This window comes from Balaenoptera physalus, assembly GCF_965194825.1.
Source record: "Balaenoptera physalus genome assembly, chromosome: 1".
NCBI lineage: Eukaryota > Metazoa > Chordata > Mammalia > Artiodactyla > Balaenopteridae > Balaenoptera > Balaenoptera physalus.
The window spans coordinates 157,313,921-157,337,138 of NC_138882.1; the positions used below are offsets into that span (position 1 = coordinate 157,313,921).

General features: G+C 41.4%; 1 protein-coding gene across 5 annotated transcripts in view; it reads left to right on the forward strand.

The window, feature by feature from the left end:
- The window catches only part of STIL (STIL centriolar assembly protein), a 66,232-nt gene extending 52,614 nt beyond the window's left edge, over positions 1-13,618 (forward strand). For 3 of the 5 annotated variants that reach the window (XM_082433296.1, XM_082433295.1, XM_082433298.1), the window contains 3 exons: positions 921-1,134; positions 2,420-2,670; positions 9,676-13,618. In XM_082433296.1, coding sequence (XP_082289422.1) covers positions 921-1,134; positions 2,420-2,670; positions 9,676-10,465 — 1,255 coding nt within the window. In that variant the 3' untranslated portion in view covers positions 10,466-13,618. The remainder of the gene's footprint in view (positions 1-920; positions 1,135-2,419; positions 2,671-9,675) is intronic. The other 2 variants (XR_014255532.1, XM_082433297.1) reach the window with 2 other exon arrangements.
- Positions 13,619-23,218: the final 9,600 nt, after the last annotated feature.

Consider the following 23,218-nt stretch of genomic DNA (forward strand, 5'->3'; position numbering starts at 1 on the left):
ATTACAGACCACCCACTATGTTTATCTGGTACTATGCTAGGTACTTTGTATCTCCTTTAATCCTGTCTCATGTTTTTCAACCCAGGGAGGTGGATATCATTTTTCCCATTTGATGAATGAGGAAACTGAGGCGCAGAGAGATTAAGAAATTTGCCCCAGACACGATGAACAAACTGTATTATAAATGAGAATATATGTGACCTAAGAGATAAAAGGAAGTGCTAATGGGGGTTGAAAGAAGCAAGAGGACATACCCAGTTAAGGTTTTAGAACATCATAGAGGAAGCAAAGTTTTAAAATGTCCCTCGAACAGTAGATAGGATTTTGATGAGAGTGTGCCAATTTAAAGGCATTAGAACAGTAAGTCTTGGCTCCATGGCACTTGAAAATACAGGTAAATTTGGGCCCTTCACCAATTCAGACTCTCTGAAGGGAGAAGTCCAAACAGTTGTATTTTTTAAAACTTGACAAGTGATATTGATGTGTAGCCAAGATTGAGAACTGTTCTTTTGTAGACAAAATGTATGGGCAGAATTCAGAGTACTGTTAGTAATCCAGTTTGTTCAGAATATAAAATAAAACAGGAGGCATTGAAAGAGATTGGCTGAAAAGCCAAGTTGACTACCAAATTTCAGAGAGCTTTGATTGACAGTATAAGGAATTGTGTTTGTTTTAATAAACCTTTTAAGGTTTTTGCTTGTTTTTTTGTTGTTGTTGTAAAACAAAATAACAGAATTTACCATCTTAACCATTTATATACAGCCTATCAAGATGAAATGCTTATCTAGTATCACTAGGAGCTGACGGTACAAACCAGAATGCTGCCGAGTCTTACCCCGTTCTCCCAAAGTTGCTGCACTTCAGATATACTTTAAAGATACCTTGATAACTAACACTTACTTTATATATGTCCTTTCAAGCAGCTCTTCTCCACTTGTGGGAAAAGAACCTGATGTGCCTGTATTCTTTCCAAATCCTCTGCTGGCAGAGAGTGTAAGCATGTGCTTCCAAAGTGGACCAACAGAGGGTGCCACTAATAGCTCTGTAACATCAGGGGAACCCAAAACTGAGCAAGTAATGCAACCCTTGCCTCATCAACCATCAGATAACCAGAAGCTATTCCAGGATGTGTTGGTAAGAAAATGTAAAGCATTTCATCTTTTGTGAGATGGTTATTTAGTCTAGGGTATGCTAGTTAAGCCTTTCCTATCCTTAAACTGATTGGGACCTTGATATAAAAAGATTTTCCCCAAATTAATGATATATCACTTATTTCTTTTAGCTTTTCATAAATTATGATAACCTAAATTCAGTAACTCATTGTAAGCATGCCAGTCACCAGATACTTAGATAGCCAGGAAAAAAATGTCTTACTTTAAAAATATGTTGACATTATGCCAAATTCAAACTAAAGTTAGTACCAGAAAAATAAGTGAGAGTTTGCAGGAAGCTTGAAAATTGGAAAGTAGTAGAATATTTATGATAATATTTACTGACTTTAGTTCACATAAGCAGATTTTTATTGAATACTTAGCTTAGTCTAAGAAAATGAACTAAGTGGATAATATACAGATGAATATGACCGTCTCTGCCTTTGAAAACCTGGGGGAAATAGCCCATGGATACCAGTAACAAATAACTATAGGACAGGCTGAGAAGTGCTGTAAGCAAAGGCAGCACACAATAAAAAAGGGTAATTCTGGTTGGAGGACATAGTCATCTTGGAAAAGCTAGAATGTAAACTGGGACTTGAAGTTCGAATGACCGTGGCTGTCACTTACCAATTGTAGACTTTGGAACATTTGATTTCTCCATTTATAATTGAAGGCTAATTAAACATACTTCATAGGGCCCTAAGTATTCATGAGTTAACACATATTTGTTATTTGCCTGCTAGGTCCTAGACTGGTGCTAGCAGCCGTGTGCTCAAGGGAATGAAATATGATTTAAGGTCAGGAAGGCAGAGATAGGATCACAGGTCATTCTCATTCAAAGCGAGAAAAGAGAGGAGTCAAATTCTCAAAGTAACATAAAGATCAAACTTATAACTCTGAAACATTATCATTTTTCAAATGAAGGCATGATTTTAAACTTTTGTTTATAAAGAATTTACTATAAATCCTTAAAAACACTTGAAATATTACTCAAATGATTTTAAATCTTTTGGTTTTAAAATGAACAAGTTCTGAACAAACATTCTAAGTTTTCTCTAGGATCTGATGAAATCATTCATTCATTAGGATGGACTTCTTTTATAAAAACTCCATAAAACTTGGCAAATGTATTTGATATTTTGTAGAATTTAGCAAGATAATATTTTGCTCTTCTCTGGCATTACTTATCACTATTATTTGCATTTTTGTTTCCTAAGACTGTTAATAGTGATTTTTCAAATATGTCCTTTTTCTTTTTTCATCAGGGTCAAGGGAACCACCTATTGAATAACTCCCACAAGGAAACTGAGCAGCCATCTACCAAAGCAGTAATTATCAGTCACGAATGCACCAGAATGCAGAATGTTTACCATACTAAAAAAAAAAAACATGATTCAGGACCGGTTGACAAAGATTGTGTTCTTAATGCAACCCTTAAGCAACTAAGAAGCCTTGGAGTAAAAATTGATTCTCCTACTAAAGTGAAGAAAAATGTACATAAAGTGGATCATGCCAGGTAAGTTTAAAATTTGTTTTAAAAGATAAAGAAAAATTTAAATGTATTGCAGCTGTCTCATGAAAAAAGGTATAAGCTTGCCACTCAATTCTATTGGCTTATCCTTTTTTCAGGGTCTACTATATAATGAATATAAGAGATCGTTTCTACCCTTTAGATTTTTCTAGTAGAGGAGAAGGTTATAGACCTAAGTAATCTGAGGGTTATTGGGGGATATCTCCTGGGTAAAGATGCCAACAAAATGCTCTGGGAGTCTTACAGAAAGAGAAATGAGCTTTTGCTCATTTTTAGTGTCTGGAAAAGTTTTCCTGGAGGTGATGAGGTCTGCGCCAGCTACTGGATGTACAGTTAATGCAGTTGTGCCATCTAAAAGGCAAAAACATTCCTTTTTGTGGGACTCCCCTGGTGGCGCAGTGGTTAAGAATCCACCTGCCAATGCAGGGGACACAGGTTTGAGCCCTGGTCCAGGAAGATCCCACATGCCGCGGAGCAGCTAAGCCCGTGCACCACAATTACTGAGCCTGCGCTCTAGAGCCCGCGAGCCACAACTACTGAGCCTGTGTGCTACAACTACTGAAGCCCGCACGCCTAGATCCCATGCTCTGCAACAAGAGAAGCCACTGCAATGAGAAGCCCACGCACCACAATGAAGAGTAGCCCCCGCTCGCCGCAACTAGAGAGAAAGACTGCGCGCAGCAATGAAGACCCAACGCAGCCAAAAATAAATAAATTTTAAAAAACGATTCTTTCCTTTAAAAAAAAAATTCCTTTTTGTAGAAATGTGTTTTGAAGAATATAGTTATATGAACCTTACTTATTGCTCACCAGTTCCAACTGGCCATGTTCTGTTTAGATTCCTCTTCATCAAAGATCACCTCAACACATACTTGTTTTTAAAGAGGATAAAATCTGGAAATTATGTTATTAAGGCTAGTGTGCTTTCTATTAATTATTTTTGATGTCATTTTCTAGTTACAAAAGTAAGACAATTTCATGATTTAAAAAAATATCAGGGGCTTCCCTGGTGGCGCAGTGGTTGAGAATCCGCCTGCCGGTGCAGGGGACACGGGTTCGAGCCCTGGTCTGGGAGGGTCCCACATGCCGCGGAGCAGCTGGGCCCGTGAGCCACAACTCCTGAGCCTGCGCGTCTGGAGCCTGTGCTCCGCAACAAGGGAGGCCGCGATAGTGAGAGGTCCGCGCACCGCGATGAAGAGTGGCCCCTGCTTGCCGCAACTAGAGAAAGCCCTTGCACAGAAACGAAGACCCAACATAGCCAAAAATAAATAAATAAATAAATAAATAAATAAAATTTAAAAATCAAATAACATGCAAGAATATCAGATAGAATGCAAAAGCCCCCACTTCCCAAACTCCTCAGTCTGTCTCCTCCTAGGTTATTTCTCTTAACTGTTTCTTTGGTATTCTTCTAGAAATGCTCTAGGCATGTTCAAGTATGTATCTGTGTGATAAGTGTTGCAATTTGGGTTTTTTGCTTAACGTTATATCTTAGGTACTTTTCTTTATAGGTATATGCAATTCTTTCTCATGCATTTAAACAGCTGCATAATATTCTCTTGTGCTCATGTACTATAATATAGTGAACCCGAGTTCTCTATTAATGGACTTTTAGGCTGAATCTCTTATTTCTTATCTCAAACAATGCTAAGTGAACATCATTCTACACGTACTTGTACGAGTGTCTTTGTAGGATAAATTCCTGGAAGTAGGCAAGATCAAAGGATATGTGCATCTGAAGTTTTGGTAGATGTTGCCATTGCCCACCAAAATAGTTTTACTAGTTTATATGCCTACCACCAGTGTAGGAATGAGTCTAGCATTTTTGAAGGTTTTATTTCAATACTCTTGGGATAGAGGCTATATACATCTGTTAGAATGCATAAATCACCCTGCTATCTGTGTGGAACCCTTACGTTTTGGTATGGCTGTCTGTAGGGAATAGTTTTTAAGTAATGTATTTCTTCATAGTGGCCACCCTGTTTTTTTTTTTTTTTTTTAAATGTTAAATTTACAAAGACTCTATACTGAGTCAGTTTTTTTTTTTTTTTTTTAATTTATTTATGGCTGTGTTGGGTCTTCGTTTCTGTGCAAGGGCTTTCTCTAGTTGCGGCAAGTGGGGGCCACACTTCATCGCGGTGTGCGGGCCTCTCATTATCGCGGCCTCCCTTGTTGCGGAGCACAGGCTCCAGACGCGCAGGCTCAGTAGTTGTGGCTCACGGGCCTAGCTGCTCCGTGGCATGTGGGATCTTCCCAGACCAGGGCTCGAACCCGTGTCGCCTGCATTGGCAGGCCGATTCTTAACCACTGCGCCACCAGGGAAGCCCTGCTTTGTGTTTTGACCATACTGTATATACCCTCCCAAAAAAATGTTTTTGGTTTTACACTGGAAAATAATCATGTTTTCAAAGTTGTTGTAATGTTTTCTAAGCATCATCTTTAATGGGGAGCTAATAAACCAGTAAGTAGGACATAGTATTTGTTTACTTAACCCTTCCCCTCTTGTCAGAACTGAGTCAAATTGTTTTCAATGTCTTACTATTTTAAATATTGCTATGATAAACATCCTTTTGCAAAGATTGCATTTTTTAGGTTTAGGGTTATTTCCTTAGAATAGAGTCTCAAAAGTGGAAAGACTAAGTCAAATGGTAGGAAAATTTTAAGGCCGTCACTACATTGCTTTCTGAAGGAGTAAGATTTTTACCTTCCTACCTGCTATATGTATTAGTAGTTCACCAATACTTTTACTCATTTTACTTCAATAAATATGTAATGAGCTGCTACTGTGAGCCAGCTATGAGAAATATCATGGTATACAAGATAACCTAGGAAAGACATCTTTCCCCTCATAGATCTTATAGTTCAGTGGAGAAGATGCACAAATAAAGTCAATTATAAAATACTCTGATACCTGCTGTGAAAAGGAAGGATATAGTATATTATGGAAGCACATAGGAGAGGTACCTAGCATATTTTCATACTGTATTATAATTACCCTATATTAAAATTGACCATTTTAAGGATCTGTGCTAATTTAGACCAAAAATTCTTAAATTATCTTTAATTTATATTTTATGCATTATTAATGGGTTCTATATATTATTGTGATTAAAAATGAAACTGCACTGAAACTATTTCTCTAACACATATAAGTCATATTTTGTTGTCAATAGTCTTAGGCTGAGAGGAGATTCCAAGCATAAGACTATCTAAAGCCTACCTAATTAATTCACGTTGTTTCACAGTTTGTCTTGAGCTTAATTTTTTTAGTATAATCTCCTACCACTCTCTACCAAATTCCAGTTTACCCATCTTTGGCATTTGCAAAGTTTCTTGCTGTTAGTTTTACCTGGGATGCTCTTTTTTATCTTTCTGCTTGCCAGAATCCTTATCCTTCAAAGCTGAACTCAGACGTCACCTCCTTTGTCAATGTTTCTGGGACCCCTCACCAGAATATTGACGTTATGTACTCTCAGAGTACCTCGTTTCTAATAAATTATATAGCATGTTCTTGTGATAGCCTTTCCAGCAAGATTGTGGGTTTTATCTATCTGTGAATCCTTATTGCCTCTACCACACTTGGTGGGTCTTCATGGATTGATAAAGGAAGGAAATCCAAACTACTCAGGTCATCACTGAAGTTTACAATGAATGCCTTATTTTTATAAGTACCTCTGTAATACTTTTTGTCAGTATTTATGGCCTTGTGTTGTTATCTTTTAACACATATTGGTATAATATAGCTGGTGTGCTAAAAGTTCATAAGGCAATTGTTTAGAATTTAAGACACATTTTTCCTATAGAAATAGTGTATAAATTGTAGTTTGGTATTCCAGAAAAGTAATCTTTATAGTCCTTGTAATGCCTGTTGTTGTTCTAGTTCTATAAACCAGCTACCTTTGTCATTGTACCTATGGAAAACTTATTTCACGTTCCAGTTCTGGACTGCAGGAGCATATCTTCCAGCCAGAAGAGTAGCTGAGACAGGGCAAGGAAGATTTCCTTTCTGCTTTCCTGTTCCATAACACTGCAGATTAAGAAGGTCCAAAAACAGGAAAACAATGAAAGAAGGTCCCAGACATACCTAGAAATTGTAGGGAAGATGGAGGACTGGCAGCAGTCTCTACAGGCATATTCCCAATTGGAGTGACCTTTTGAATTCAAAACAGATCCTTAGCAGTCTCTCTAGTTATTTCCTTGCTCTCTACTTGAAAATGGTATGTTTTCTCTAGTTGAAAACCCTATGTAGGATAAGTAGGGGGTAACTAATCGGGATTCAAGCAGGACAATAGTCAAGGTTGGTTTTCATCTTTAAGTAAGTTGGAATAATTCCCTTAATTATTGGCATGTGACTCTCATATTTAAACATAAATGGACTCTCATCATCCTTTTGTGACTGCATATCTAATGAGATTCTAATATAGTATATCTGTGATCAAGGCTTTTAGGATTTGATCAGTGGAATGGCCTACTTTTGCTTTTCATCTTAATTACGCTAGTGTTTATATGCGTTTGTTCTGAGTATTATTGATCTGTTTTGTTTTCAAAGTAATGGTGTTTCCTCCAGACCCCAAATCGAAACTAGCTAGCTGTGTTAGACAATGAAACTTGAAGAACCTTCTAAACTGATATTGATTGTTTTCATGGATTTATATAGATCTTTTAACCATTCTATAAAAGATCTATTATTACTCAGCCATAAAAAAAGAATGAAATAATGCCATTTGTAGCAACATGGATGGACCTAGAGGTTATCATATTAAGTGAAGTAAGACAGAGAAAAACAAATATCGTATGATATCACCTATATGTGGAATCTAAAAAAAATGATAGAAATGAACTTACTTACAAAACAGAAATAGACTCACAGACATAGAAAATAAACTTATGGTTACCAAAGGGGATGGCGGGAGGAGATAAATTAGGAGTTTAGGAGTTTGGTATTAATGTATACATATTACTGCATATAAAATAGATAAACAACAAGGACCTACTGTACAGCTCAGGGAACTATATTCAATATCTTATGATAACCTATAATGGAAAAGACTCTGAAAAAGAATATATATATAAATAACTGAATCACTTTGCTGTACACCTGAAACTAACACAACATTGTAAATTAGCTATACTTCAATTTTTAAAAATGGTTTAGAAAAAAAGATCTAATTCAAATTAGATCTACTTTTTCTCAGTATTTAACCTTTTGAATTAGAAGTTTTTATTTGCCTTTTCATATTATTTACATTAATATTATCTATAGATATTATATATTTTTAATATGTACAAGTCTTCTGATTTAATATGCAAATTGCTTATGATTTTGAGGAAATAGGCAAAGAAAGTAGAAAAATAACTATTTCAGAAGATATTAGCACTATGAATATATCATAAAAGAATAATATCTAGATAGATTGGTACTATCTCGTCCATCTTTTTTTTTTTTTTTTTCTTCCATCTTATTAAGACAGTCTCCAAAGCAGTAAATACCAAGAAGGTTGAGGAAGAATTCCAAGGTAGTTATAAAGAACAGCATTATTAAGTACGTTCTTCCATTGTTTGGTAATGACATCACTGGTTTTAGGGGATATTGATGATTGAAAATAGTTTCTTCAAAATTTCAGGTACTTGTGAGAATAAAAATACCTGATAGTTATTTGGGTTTTGTGAGGGTAGGGATGCAGGCAGTGGCTGGCATGTATAAAACAGCTGAATTTCTTCATTGGATGGTATGGAAAGTCATAGCATATTCTTTGACTAGAATATAATAATAATATAATATATTGTATATTATATATATATTATATATATAATATAATAGTACACAGAGGACTCTGATTTTTAGGGAATAGAAAAACTCTGATAGCAAAATACAAATTGCTGAATACAGTATAGTGAAACAGTGGTTATAGAGCCCCAGAGAGTAAGGCAGACCTGGGCTTAGCTTGCCAGTTATTAGCTGTTCAACTTAGGGAAATTAGTTAAAATCTCTAGTCCTTAGTTTTCTCAACTGTAAAATAAAGATAATAATACCTATTTTATTCATTCAGTAAATGTTTATTGAATGCCTACCCTGTGCCAGGCACTGTTCCAGGCACCAAGGATACTGCAGTGGTGGGGGAAAGAGACAAAAATCCCTTGCCCTCATGGATTTTCATGAGGGAGCTAGACAATAAATAAGAAATGTGAGGTAAATATATAGGTAGCCATAAGTGCCGAGGAGAAAACAGAAAAGTAGGGGAAGGGAAATGTGAATTGTTGTAATGGAGAATAAGGTTGAAATACATGATAGGGACAACCTCCCAGAGAAAGGTTTCTGCAAGGATTAAATGAGGCACTGAATGTTTAGCAGAGTGCCTGGCACATAATAAGGCATCAATAAAAATTAGCAGCTATTATTGTATATGTGATATACAGGGAAAGGCAAGTCAATTGATTACTGTTAATGAGATAAACCAACCAAAGTGAGTGAGGATTATATCTAACAAAAGAAAATTAGTGTATACACACACACACGCACACACGTCCATATCCAGAGCCTGGTTGATATTTTTCATTCATTACAAATGGAATCTCTTCAACTATGAACAATGTAATATTCTGAGCTACTCATCAAATCTTGTAATGTTATATTATCAGATGTGTTTTCTGTTTGATTTTATTTTTGTTTTACTTTACCAATATTAAAAAGCTTTACATTTTGGGGTCTTATATTTGGTCTTAAAACCATAACTGGTATAAATTTAGGAAAATTAATTTGTGTTCCACTTTCAGTCTTTGCATCATGGATTACCTTCTAGGTTATCATAGTTACCCCTTGAATGTATCTGGATCATCAAGACTTAGATGTCTGAGCTCTCAGATAAAAAGCACCATCAAGCTTAAAGCTGAAGACTTACTGTTACCTTCATAGAATGGAACATATTTACAGTAACACTGTTTAGTACCCAGAATAAGATAAATGATGGCCTGCTCTGTTCTGTCTTTCAGTGTGTTGGCATGCATCAGCCCTGAAGCAGTGATCTCTGGATTAAACTGCATGTCATTTGCTAATGTTGGCATGAGTGGCTTAAGCCCCAACGGTGTGGATTTGAGCATGGAGGCAAATGCTATAGCTCTGAAATATTTAAATGAAAATCAGCTGTCACAACTGTCTCTCACTCGATCAAACCAAAATAACTGTGACTCATCTTTTAGCCTTCTACATATTAATACAGACAGAAACACAGTGGGCCTTAGTTTAATTTCACCAAACAACATGTCATTTGCAACCAAAAAATACATGAAGAGGTATGGACTGATTCAAAGCAGTGACAATAGTGAGGATGAAGAGGAGCCTCCAGACAATACAGATACCAAGAGTGAACATTTAGTGAATCAAAACCTTACGTGCATAGCTGAACAACTTGAGTGTCAGAAAGAGCCTTCTAAGAATGCTTGTGAGATAACTACTCGTTATAACTATGACTCCATGGGCACCCACACAGATATGCCAGTACTGAGAAATATTACAAACGAAGTTGTTCGGCCAAAAACAACACCACAGTTGAATGAAAACCCAGATTTCTTATTAAAGAACCTTAAATCAAGTCCTGCAGTGAACCTCCGAACTGGAAAAGCAGAGTTCACCCAACATCCTGAGAAAGAAAATGTAAGGGACGCTCCGGTTTTTCCTGAAAGTTTGAAACCTTCTGATACTTTAAAGCAAATGAATAGTATGAATTCAGTAGGCACCTTCTTAGATGTGAAGCGTCTCAGACAGTTGCCAAAATTATTTTAAACTTTTAACTCCCCTGCCCTCCTGATATGAGGATGGGATGTCTCCTGAAGATACTTATGGAAACCAGAGCCTTTTGATAGTTTGGGAATTCCTAGTCATTCTAGGGATCTCTCTGTTTCTTGGTAGCAGCTGATGGCAAAGAGCTGAACAAGTGACCTGATTGTCTATGACATGGCTGGCTATTAGGAGGGCTAAGTGCTCTTTGTTCAGATAGTGGCGTTCAGCATCACTGGATTTTTTTTTTTTTTAAACAAATCCTGAGATCAGTTATTTCAACAAATTTAGATAAGCAGATGCTATCCAACTATGAATCTGAATTGCTCTTTTATACTGTACACTTTGAAAAGTAAGTCTGTTTTCCTAGCATTTTGCATCTACCCAGTATCACCAAAAGAATATAAAGTTATCATGACCCTGAGTAAATTAGCTAAATCAACCCTTATTGAATTTAAGGGGAAAGTTTTATTTTTAAAAGTAACTTAACATCTTTTATACAAGGAGTATAGTTGTTGTCTTAAGATGCATATTTGTTAAATACTGTGGAAGTAAAACTTTTGCACTCTTGTGGGTTGATGTTAATGTAACATTTTCAACATATAGCACTAGCTATCACATAATAAGAAAATTATTGAGTATGAGTGTGTTTTATAAACTTTGTGAGTTTTTCAGATGTTTTAGTATTTTTTAATGGAACTTAATAAAAATGTCTAGATTGACTGCTTTCCTTTGTCCTCTGCTGTAGCATATCCTTCTCCACTTCTTAAAAAAAAACTTTTTAGACTCCCCCAACATTACAAAAATGATACAGAGAGTTCAGGTGTACCCTTTATCCAGCAACCCCCAATGATAATATCTTATATAACCATAGTAAATGATCAAAACCAAGCAATTGACATTGGGTGCAATATTAGTAACTAAACCACAGACTTTTCAGGTTTCACAAGTTGCTGCACTCATTTATTTACTTTTTGGTATATAACTATGAAATTTTATCACTTATAGATTTGCATAACCACCACCACAATCAGCATACAGAACTGTCCCATCATCACAAAGAAACTCCCTAGTTCTACTCTTTTAAAATACAGCCTCCCTCCAACACTAACTCCTGACAACCAATGATCTGTTCTCTATCACTAGAGTTTTGTCATTTTGAGAATGCTAATATAAATAGAATCATAGTATGTAATTTCTTGAAATTGGTTTTCACTCAGCATAATATCCTTGAGATCCATCCAACTTGTTGAGTGCATCAGTAGTTACTTCCTTTCCTCACTTTCTTAAAAAATAAATTTTAAATTGTTTTTTCTGAATGTAAATGAAAAAGTCCTCATTCACTTGAGAGAGAAAGCTCTTCTGCTGAAGTTAGATTAAGATGTCATTGCCTTATATCAAAATTTGATATGTAAATTGGAAAGAAGTGGACTTTGGGTCTCTAAATACCCAACTGGGGCCTTCTAAGGTAATAATCTGATGAACCAATTTATACTTAGCCAGCCAAAGTATGGCGACATGGTGCTCTCTGCTGTTCCCCACTGGAGCCAGGCACCAGTTAGTGTACATTTCCCTGTTACATTGCTCTTTCAGGTTAAAATCAAGATATAGAAATGTCACTGATGGTGATTCTCTGTGTTTACCTTTGTTCCCATAGGCAATGTCTGGGGCTTCGGTTATTTTAATAAATATTTTTAAAATCCACTTATAGGTTTCACTGGAGTAAATTTTTAAGTAATGGAATTGTCATCGCCACTTCAAGTGTGTTCTGTTTAACTTTAGCCCTCAGTGTTTCACCCAAGAAGTGAGTGTAAGTACAGTTTATATTGCATATTATTTAAAAAACTGAGAGAATGCTGATTCACTGAAAGCCTCATTAACTATACCATTATCTCTGGGAATCCTGTAATTTTCACACCAAACAAGAAGCTCTCTATCTGAGCAATGAAAACTGAACCCGAGGCTTTTTAGGCAAAATCTAATTCCATCACTGCTGTTAGCACATCTAATTCAAGGCCTCTGATAAGACACTTAAGCAGTTTTGGAGACTGAGTTTAGACTGTAGATTAATTCAACAAAACATGTCTCCCACTAACATCCAGAGAAGAGGGACCATCACTGAAGCCTCTCTAGAAGTTCTCCAAGAAGAGAACTCACTCTGGAAGTTATTTGACAAATTAGTATCTACGATAGCTTTTCAGCATCTTTGGATAAAGCATTAATAAGGGAAAAGTTGGATTAAAAGACTTTGGAGATGACTGCCTCTCAAGTGACATTTGTCTGAATTTCTTTCTTTCATCCAGTCCCACAGAATACTGTTTATAGATATGTGGGCGCTACGTCAAATGGAATAAGGAAATGATGGAGTTTCTGTTACCTGGGAAAGAAACCTATTAGTCTAGGTCCTGGCCAGTCGGCACCTCCACCCCCTTCATCAAATGTCCCTTCACTCAACCTCTGAGCCCCTTGATGGTTAATTACTCTATGCTCACTTGTCCTCTGCCTTTCCCTGCCTGTGCTAAATAAGCTCCAGAGAAGTGGATGTAGACATGTTAGACATAAGTCTTGCTTTTGCCAGCTGTAAAGGCTCTAGGGAAAACAGATACACACTGGAAACAGTGGCACAACAGTATGAGACAGTGTATGATGAAAAGCCAAAACGAGTGATTCAGACTATGAGGAGCCACAACAGTGTAATCACGATAGCTTCCATCTTTTAAGACTTAACTGCATGCTCACAGGGCGCTGTGCAGAGCACTTCACATGCCTTAGTTCATTTAAGCCTCCTGGCTGACCCCAGCTGGTGATTGTCATCCTCATAGTTGAGGGACTGACCTTAGGGAAGTAACTTACACAAGTAAGTTGTTACCAGAGATTCAAGCTCAAGCTCCTGTTAAGCCACTGAGAAATGCAACTTATCTGAGGCCTGAGGAATTCAGGAAGAGCTTCCTACGAGACACAGATCTTGAGCTGAATGAATGATTTTGAATACTACAGTCGGTGCTCTTTCAGGTATGTGCTGTCCTCCAAGCTGCCGGCCTTATTTTCTGCCAGGAAGTCCCCCTGCCCTTTAGCCAAGACCAGAAACTACTGGTTTTTTAGTCAACAGTCCTGAAGAAGGGAACCCCAGCTCTGTTAATATTACAGAGTTCACGTCAATGATTTTACATCGTGGTAACCTCTATTGAGTACTGTAACGGCTCCAGGAAATTAGAGGAGCAAAAGAGTTTTCTGTGCCCTTGTTTTCTAGACATTGCTCTTCTTTTTTTTTTTTTTTTTTTAGATTTATTTTATTTATTTATTTATTGGCTGCGTTGGGTCTTCGTTGCTGTGAGCAGGCTTTCTCTAGTTGCAGTGAGCAGGGGCTACTCTTTGTTGTGGTGCGTGGGCTTCTCATTGCGGTGGCTTTTCTTGTGGAGTACAGGCTCTAGGCGCACAGGCTTCAGTAGTTGTGGCATGCGGGCTTCAGTAGTTGTGGCTCGCGGGCTCTAGAGCGCAGGCTCAGTAGTTGTGGCGCACGGGCTTAGTTGCTCCGCGGCATGTGGGATCTTCCCGGACCAGGGCTCGAACCCGTGTCCCCTGCATTGGCAGGCGGATTCTTAACCACTGCACCACCAGGGAAGCCCCTAGACATTACTCTTTTTTTTTTAAATTTTATTTATTTATTTATTTATGGCTGTGTTGGGTCTTTGTTTCTGTGCGAGGGCTTTCTCTAGTTGTGGCAAGTGGGGGCCACTCTTCATCGCGGTGCGCGGACCTCTCATTATCGCGGCCTCTCCTGTTGCGGAGCACAGGCTCCAGACGCGCAGGCTCAGTAATTGTGGCTCACGGGCCTAGCTGCTCCACGGTATGTGGGATCCTCCCAGACCAGGACTCGAACCCGTGTCCCCTGCACTAGCAGGCAGATTCTCAACCACTGCGCCACCAGGGAAGCCCCCTAGACATTACTCTTGAGGGCAGAACCTTTCCTAGCTCCTAGATTAACAGAGACCTTTATGCCTGCAAAATAAATTTAATGATAATGTCTTAGATTTGCAGACTGCTTCACACTCTTCAAAGTGCTTTCCCACACATTTCCTCCTATAATCCTCACAACCAAAACCCAGCTGAAGTATGTATGGCAGACATCATCAACCTCTTTCTACAGATGATGAGACAGACACAGATAAGGTATAAGTGGGCCAAAGTCACACATTTATAGTTAACAACCTAGTCCTTCATAGCATCCAGCCCAGCAGCAGCCATTCCCTCCATTCTTCTCTCCCCACCGGCACCTTTTATACCCCTAGTCAATCAGCAGGTGTCTAATGTTGATTCTGCTGGGCTCTGGGCTGGGATGCTGAGCATACCGTGATGAGCAAGACAACTTGTCCTGTAGGATCTCGACCTAATGGGGGAGACACATGCAAACATTAGCAATACAGTGAGGTCAGGGCTTATAATAAAACTATATGACATGAGGATATATTAAGAGGACGGTTATTTTGAGAATGCTCCAGGTTTTTCCAAAATCTAACAGGAGCAATATGGAAGAGAAGGGGAAGATGTGATATTTCTGATAGAGGGAACAGCTTGTTGGAAAGCATGGAGATCTGAATAGGTATAGCATTGGAGGAGGGGGTTGGGGGCAGGAAACCAAAGATGGGAAGGGAAAAAATATACATCTAGAAAGAACACTGAGTTAGGAGTCAGCAACATTTGGGTTCCTCTTGTCCCTCTGCTCAAAATTCCGTAACATTGGGCAAGTCACCTCATATCACTAGGTTTAGTTTCCCAATTTTTTAGGTGAAGGGGTTAGCCATGTATCTCTAACATTCTGTGATTGTATGAAATGTTAATGCAGAAATAGGCTGTGAGGAGTGGTTTATAAGTCCAGAGGAGGGAAAGGCTTCTGCAAGAGATAGCACTGGAATTGGGCCTTGAAGCATTTTGAAGGATTTCCACAGTCATCGGTGAGAAAAAGGAGATTTCCTTACTTTTAATAATACCTAATTATTTAACACTTTAAAAAGAAAAAGAATTCCGTTTTCACCACCAAAATTGTTGAGTAATAATATCTGTTCGAAGAGGTACCAACATGTCTTTCTCCAGCTCTGAATTAATACATTCCCTGACTTGAAGGAGCTCAAACTCCAGTGTGGAAGAAAACATCAAACCCACAGAAAGGGGCTTAAGGGTTTGGAGGCCTGGGTGATGTTCCCTGTCTCCTCTCCGCTCCCCAAACGGGAACTGTTTGGATCACAGAAAACATCCTCACAGGAAATCCTGCTTTCCCACCTCCTGGTAAGAGGCTGAACTCCAGGAAAAGGACGGATTTGGGGAGAGCCCTGTGTCCTGCCTCTTCACGGGAGGTCTGGGACCAGGAGGACAAGAGGAACTAATTAAAAACACAATGGAAAAGGCGATGTCAGGTATTCAGAGCTGCAGGGCCCTCAGAAATCACTTGGTCCTCATTGTACAAATGAGGACATCGGGGCCCCAAGAAAAGGGACTTGCTCAAATTCACACAGCTCAGTAAGCACAGAGCTCAGGCTGGAACTCAGGACTTCAGCCTCCCAGAGCATGCTGTCATATGCCATGGTATTTGAGTCAGTAAATCAGGTACCAAGCATCAAACCTAGCCTCGCCTCCCCCGCCCCCCATTTCCCTTTCTACCATAAAGGAATTAAAAGGCTGTGTGTGCACGTGGGCACGTGTACACACACACACACACACACACACACACACACACACTCCAATTGCTCCCTTTGCCTCCACACCCTCCATGGGCTCAAAGCCCTATTAACTCTTCAAAACGCAGCTTAGATGCTCCCCCGCTCCATGACTCCTCCCCACCCTGCAGGAAACCTTCCCAGAATCTTCTTGTGAGAGTGATTTTTTTCCTCTCTCTTTTTTTTTTTTAACATCTTTATTGGAGTATAATTGCTTTACAATGGTGTGTTAGTTTCTGCTTTATAACAAAGTGAATCAGTCATACATATACATATGTTCCCATATCTCTTCCCTCTTGCGTCTCCCTCCCTCCCACCCTCCCTATCCCACCCCTCTAGGTGGTCACAAAGCACCGTGCTGATCTCCCTGTGCCAATCCCACTACTGGGCATATACCCTGAGAAAACCATAATTCAAAAAGAGTCCTGTACCAAAATGTTCATTGCAGCTCTATTTACAATAGCCAGGACATGGAAGCAACCTAAGTGTCCATCAACAGATGAATGGATAAAGATGATGTGGCACATATATACAATGGAATATTACTCAGCCATAAAAAGAAACGAAATTGAGTTTTTTCCTCTCTTGACTTCTCATTACCCTCTCTCTGGTCCTCTTTTTGTCCTCTTCCAGATGATTACAGCCAGCTTGTATGTTGGTTTGTGAGTACCCACGGCTGGGAGCTTCTTGAGGGCAGGAACCATGTATGATCACCTTGTCCAATGAAGAGTCACAGGGACAAGGTCTGTTGAATAGCCCCACTATGTCTGGGACCTTGTGCTAGACCCTTGGGAGCAAAACCAAGAAAGAGAAGGTTTCTGGTAGACCCTGCCACTGTAAAGATGCATCTATGCACGCACGGACATATGTGCAGAATCCCACTCATCGAACATTTATCTTAGTCCTACTCAGTCTCGTTAGACCTCACCCAGCCCTGCGAGGTAACAGCAGCAAATGTGCAGTTTCTCATGCAGTCACAGAGGTACTCACGACCACAGAAAACCGGGACAAAAGCAGAGGAAAAGACCTGCAGCGAGAGACAAGATCCGGGTTCAGGGCTGTGGTAGGAGCATGTGATGGGGGAAAGGAAGATGAGATTATTCTTAGAGATCTTTCTGAAGATCAGAAACTGCCTGTTACAGAGTCAGTACAGTTTGCTTATTGCCTTGCGGATCATTCAGGTCACAGAGGAAAGCACGATTACATTTGTTTTCTCATCTAATCACCATAACAACTCAGTGACTTAAGAACAATAGTTAACATTTACTGACTACATCTGCTATGTACTAAACCCTTTACATTGTTAGCTTATTCCTCACAACAACAGTATGAGGTAGATACTCTTATTATCCCCCATTTTAGGGAGTAGGAAATAGGAAGAGGGGGGTTAAGTAATTTTCCCCAAGGTCACACAGCCAATGTGAAGAACCAGGTTTCAAACCCTGGCAATCTCGCTCCAGAGCCCTCGCTCTTCACTCGAGCGTTCTATCGGGACTATCCCTGAGAGGAAATGGACACTCAGTGCTAAAGTGCTGTGCCCAAGGGGCACACGGTGGAAGCCAGGATTTCAATATAGGCCTGTCTGGCTTCTCATCTCCTTTTTCTCCTCCTCCCTCAGAGCAGAGGGTTGAGGGAAGCACGTGTTTCCATTCCCTAAAGTTCCTGTTCCTACCTTGATAAGGTGATACCAGGTCATAGATGCTGGCTGCACCACAGCTGAGTCACTCCTGGTGAGTAACTTGCTCCAAACACCCAGAATCACCCCCAGGGGGTGCGCTGTGACTCTCCCCTCCTTCCGCTCCCCCACCCCCAGCACGGAGAGTACCACCGAGCCAGGGAGAGTCCAGCGCCCCACCCCCATCAAGGCCTGCATTCCCTGGGCCACCCAGGAAGGGGCTGCGACTCACAGCCTGTGTAATCGCGGAACCATTTCTCTCTCGTACAAGGGCCATACAGGACGCACTTGCACGTTCTCTGGGGCTGTTTTCTAGAAACCGTAGGGCTGACCAGTTCTGTTTCCTCTAAGTTCATGGCCCAGGTTCCTGCTGGGTGGTGTCGCTCTCCCTCAGTTTCTTTCTCCAGTTCTGTCTCTGTCGCTCTTATTTCTTCAACATACATTTGTGGTGCTCCTGCTCTGTCTCTGTGATAGGCTGGGGCGTGGACAAACCAGACACGGGCCCTGTCTCCGAGGCCCCCATTGGGGTACACAGAAGCCCATCACGTGTGGTCGGCACCACAATGGAGGGAGGTTTAAGGGCCACAGGAGAAGGAGCTGGAGGCAGGAACTTCTGCTCTGCCGGAAGTCCCAGGCCAACCAGAGTCCCTGGCTCCCTCTGTCTTCCTCCAGGAGATTCACTTGGTGTTCACCCTTGTCCCCGCCTCCTCCTGCCACCCCTGTGCAGCAGGGCCCCAGCGCACAATCCTGGGAAAACAAGACAGTGATGGGACTAATCCAGGAGAAGCAAGGTACCCAACTGTGTGCTGCCAAAGGCCCTAGATCATGGACATGATTTCATTCCGCTCCTCTCCGTTCTCCTAAAGGTGAGCCTTGGCTCCTTGAGGGCAGCCCAGCTGGGCTCTGAGTCCTCTCCCATCCCCCGCAGCCAGCACGGGGTCCAGAACTACCGCTCCAAAAGTGTTTGCTTAAAATGGACAAACAAGCAGGGGCTGTGCCCACTGTGCAGATGAGGAAACTGAATTCCAGACAGGACAGGAGATTGCTCCCCCACCATGGCTTTTAGTAACAGAATGAGAAGGAGCCCAGGTTTCTTACCCTAGTGCAGGGCATGCTGTCCAAGAAAGGGGAGCATGTCTTATTTGTCTCTGTCACCCAGGCACCTAAGATGTTGTCTGGCACGAACCAGATGCTTAGCAAATGTGGAATAAAATGAACGAATGGAGCTGGGTGGCATGCGATGTGGAGAGCCCTGGCCCCCCATTCTCGCTGCATCTACCACGGAGTCCCTGTGGATCACTTGAGCCACGGTCACACTGAGCTGCTTGCTGTCCCCATCCGTGCCCTTCACTTCCCACCACTGGGCCTTTTTGTACTTGCTCTTACTCTTCCCTGTCATCTGCCCCTGTTCCTCACAGTGCAAGACAGATGACACCAGTTCTGTAAAGTCTAGAAAGTCTAGTCTGATCCTTCTTGGCAGAATAAACATACACGTGCACACACACACACACAGTCTCTCCTGGGTTCCCAGCACACTTTGCACACTCCGCCCTAGTTGCATACTGATTAAGCTGCACTATAATTCTTTGCTTGTGTGTCTGTCTCCTCCATCTTAGGATCCCTAGGCCTAAACACAGAGCTGGTGCAAAGTAGAGGCTTCTCATAAAAAATAAGAGCTTCTGTGTATCAGATGGTGCTAGGCTCTGTGCTAAGTTCTTTCTATATGTCTCATAATCTTTCCAACAATCCTGTGAATCATGTTATTTTTACCCCCACTTTAGAGATGAGGAAACCGAGTCACAGAAAAGTGATGTAACTTGCATAGGGACACCACCTACTGAGTAGCCAAGGAGGAACTCTAGCCTAGGTTGGCCTAACAATCAGTAACATATGCTTAACCACACCATTAGGCTCTGTCCTGTGGGAGGGCTCCGGGCTAGACGCACAGGACCCAGGCCATGTGGACAAGAGGGCTCCTGCCACAGTGTTTTCCTGGTGACTCAGAGCTGGTGACAGAGTCCAGTAGGCCCGTGTGTGTCTTTAAATGGTGACTTTATAAACTCTCCCCTTCCCTTTCCACCTTCCTTTCCATCACCCACCCCCTCACCCTGGCCCAGAACAGCTGACAGACCAGCTTATAACTCTCTATCAGGTCTGACTTGTTAGAAATATGACAAGGGAACCGAGATGCCTGTTGGTACGGGTACCTGTGGGGGAACTGGAGTTCTCAGTGAGAGCCAGAGCAGAGACCAAAAAAGAGGAAGGAGGCAAAGATGAGAAGTAGATTAAGACAGAGACAGAGAGTGAGGACCAGAGGCAGGAAAAAGAGCAGACCCAGGGAGAGAAACAGAGACAGAGACAGAGAGCGCAAGCTTGAGATAGAGGTGGCAGAGATGAGAGGCAGAGTGAAAGAAATGATAAGAGATAAAAGGGAGAGAGGGATCCTGTGGTCCTCTCACCCCATTACATTCCCCATTACAGATGGGGAAACTGAGGGTCAGAAGAAATGACACTACTTCCTGGCAGATGTCTCTGTCACTTTTCTAAACACCATTCATTTAGTTCCTCTCGTGTCCCCAGATACGTACAGATGCCTCCTTTGCTGGCCCTGAGCAGCACGAGTTGGACTGTAGTGGAGGGTTCTGGGGGCATGCTCATCAGAAGAGCAAGAGGTGAGAGGAAATATCCACGCAGGATTGACCAGGGAAGGCTCCCTGGACAAGATACGATTGAAACTGGGCCACAAAAAAAGGTTTATAAACGACTTTATTGAGGCATGATTTATGTACAATAAAACACATCCAGTTTGAGTGTACAGTTTCTTGAGTTTTGACATGCATACATTCATATAATCACCACTACAATCAAGATATAGAATATTTTCATTACCCAGAAAGTTCCCTTGTGCATTTTGCTGTCATCTTCCCTCTCCCACCACCCTGATCTGAACTCTGTCATATTATAGATTAGCTTTGCCTTTTCCAGAGTTCCCTATAAGTGGAATCAGACACTAATATGCTCTTTTGTGTCTGGCCTCTTTCACCGAGCATAATGTCTCTGAGATTCCATATTCTTGCATGTATCGTAGTTTGGTTCTTTTTTTATTGCTGTGTGGTATTCTATTGCATGAATGTACCACAGTTTATCCATTCACCTGTTGCTGGGCATTTGGATTGTTTCCAGATTTTAGCTATTATGCATAAGGCTGCTATGAAGATTTATGTACAAGAGGTCCTGTGGATATATATTTTTCAATTCTCCCAAGTCAGTGTATGTTTATAAACTGCATGTTTATAAGGAACTGCTAAAGATCAACCAAAGTGGTTGAGTCATTTCTGCACTCCCTTCAACAATGTATGAGAATTCCAGTTGCTCCACATCCTCACCAGTACTTGGGATTGTCAGCCTTTTAAATTTTAACCATTTTAGTGAATGTATCACGGTATCTCATTGTAGTTTTAATTTGCATTTCCCAAATGCAAGTTTGCGCATCTTCCCATGGCATTTTGGCTATTTGTTTATCTTCTTTAGGGTCACAAGGGATTTAAACCAGGACATACCACAAGATTTTTAAGTAGTTTTAAGTAGTTCTCCCAATGTAGCAAATATTTCCTTATAGCCAGCAGGAATGGAAAGGACATTGGGTCCAAGCTGACATGGGTGCGACTGGCTGAATCACCTTGGGTAAGATGTTTCCTCACCTCTTAAGTTGGGGTCACATTAACAGCCCAGCAGGGTTATTGTGGAGGATGAAGTAACCAACAGAGGCAGAAGCGAGGAGCAATGCAGGCACACAGCAGGTGCTCAGCACATATAGTCCCCCTCATCGATCCAAGGATCCCACCCACAAGTATTTACATTACACAAGGGCCAGGGCCCCATCTGGGTGACCAGTAACAACTATTTGCTGGCCAGAGGGCTGGTGTCTGCATACATGTTCTTCTGTCCTTTTCTGACAGTTCTGGGAGCAAAATCATTGATGGCAGAGCTGTGTGGGGTTCTCGCCTTGTGAGGACAGACCCACTTAGGTACTGTTGGCTCTATAAGTCTGGGGAGCAGCTCTGGTCTTCTGGATGCTCCTGTACAAAGCATGGGTTAGGGAAAGGCAAATGGCTTCAAAACATTGGGAAGCACAGTGCTTTCTAAATACATTCAATTCTTTTACATTGGTCTTCGTGACACAAGGGCTGTAAACCAGAGCAGTAGTTCTCACGATTTTGTGCTCATCAGAAATCACCTGGTTGTCCTGTTAGAACACAGATTTCTGGGCCTCACTCCCAGAGTTTCTGATTTAGCAGGCTTGCGGTGAGGCCTGAGAATTTGCTTTTCTAACAAGTTCCCAGGTGATGGTGATGGTCCCCTTTGAGAACAACTGAATTAGAGTGAAGTCCTTTCCATCCCTGAGCATTGTGATGGCAGTGCTGGGTTTGGCAACAGAGATGAGTCTCCCCACATCTCAAGCTTGGAATTCTGGGCTCAGATGTGCTTACTGAGGGGGCAAGGTTCTTCCAGGGCAAGGAATGGAGACAATGGTCATATGGAGGTAGAAGGGGGAAACAATGACATCTCAAATCGGAGTTTTTACTGTTAAAAATAATCCTAAGAACAGTATGATGTATAGACAATTATCATCTCCCTTCTACAGATGAGGAAAGTGAAACTCAGAGATTAAGTAACTTTCCTGGAAACATACAGCAGGCAAGTTGGGGAGCAGGGTGGGAACTCAGGACTGCCTGACTATTGTACTCATTCTGCCGCCCTAGGTGTGCAATCTGACTCCACCACCTACCAGCTGGGTGTTCTCTGCAAGTTGCTCAACCTCTCTGTGCCTCAACTGGCTACCTACAATAATGGAGGTAATGGTAGTCCCTAGTCACTGGGTTGTTGTGAGGACTAACTGAAATTAATATTTATGAGGTGTTTAGGACAGCACCTAGCACATAGTACCACCATATACGTGTACTGAAAACAAACCTGGCTGACCACAACAGTGCACACACACTGCATCCCTCCAGGGGACAAGCTCTGGGGAGAAAGCTCAGAGACTGCCTAGGACGCAGAGACAGGGTAGGCAGAAACACTTGAAAAAAATTTAAAGCCTCGAATCTGGGGGAGAATCCAGCCTTTGGTGGGGGTAGGGGACAGGTAGGAGAGTGGCAACGACGCCCTCAGGCCCAAAGCCCCAAAGCCGGGCTAGGCTGTTCTCTCCAGGCTGCTCCCTCCAGGACCAGACTCTAGACGCACAAGTCCCCACGTCCCCTCCCCCTCGACATCCCCAGCCCAGGAGCTCCGGGTTTCCTGCCCGTCCGAGGCCCCTGCTTGGGGCGGGCGGAGGAGGGGTGGCATTTCCTGGCGGGGCCGTGGGCAGCGTCA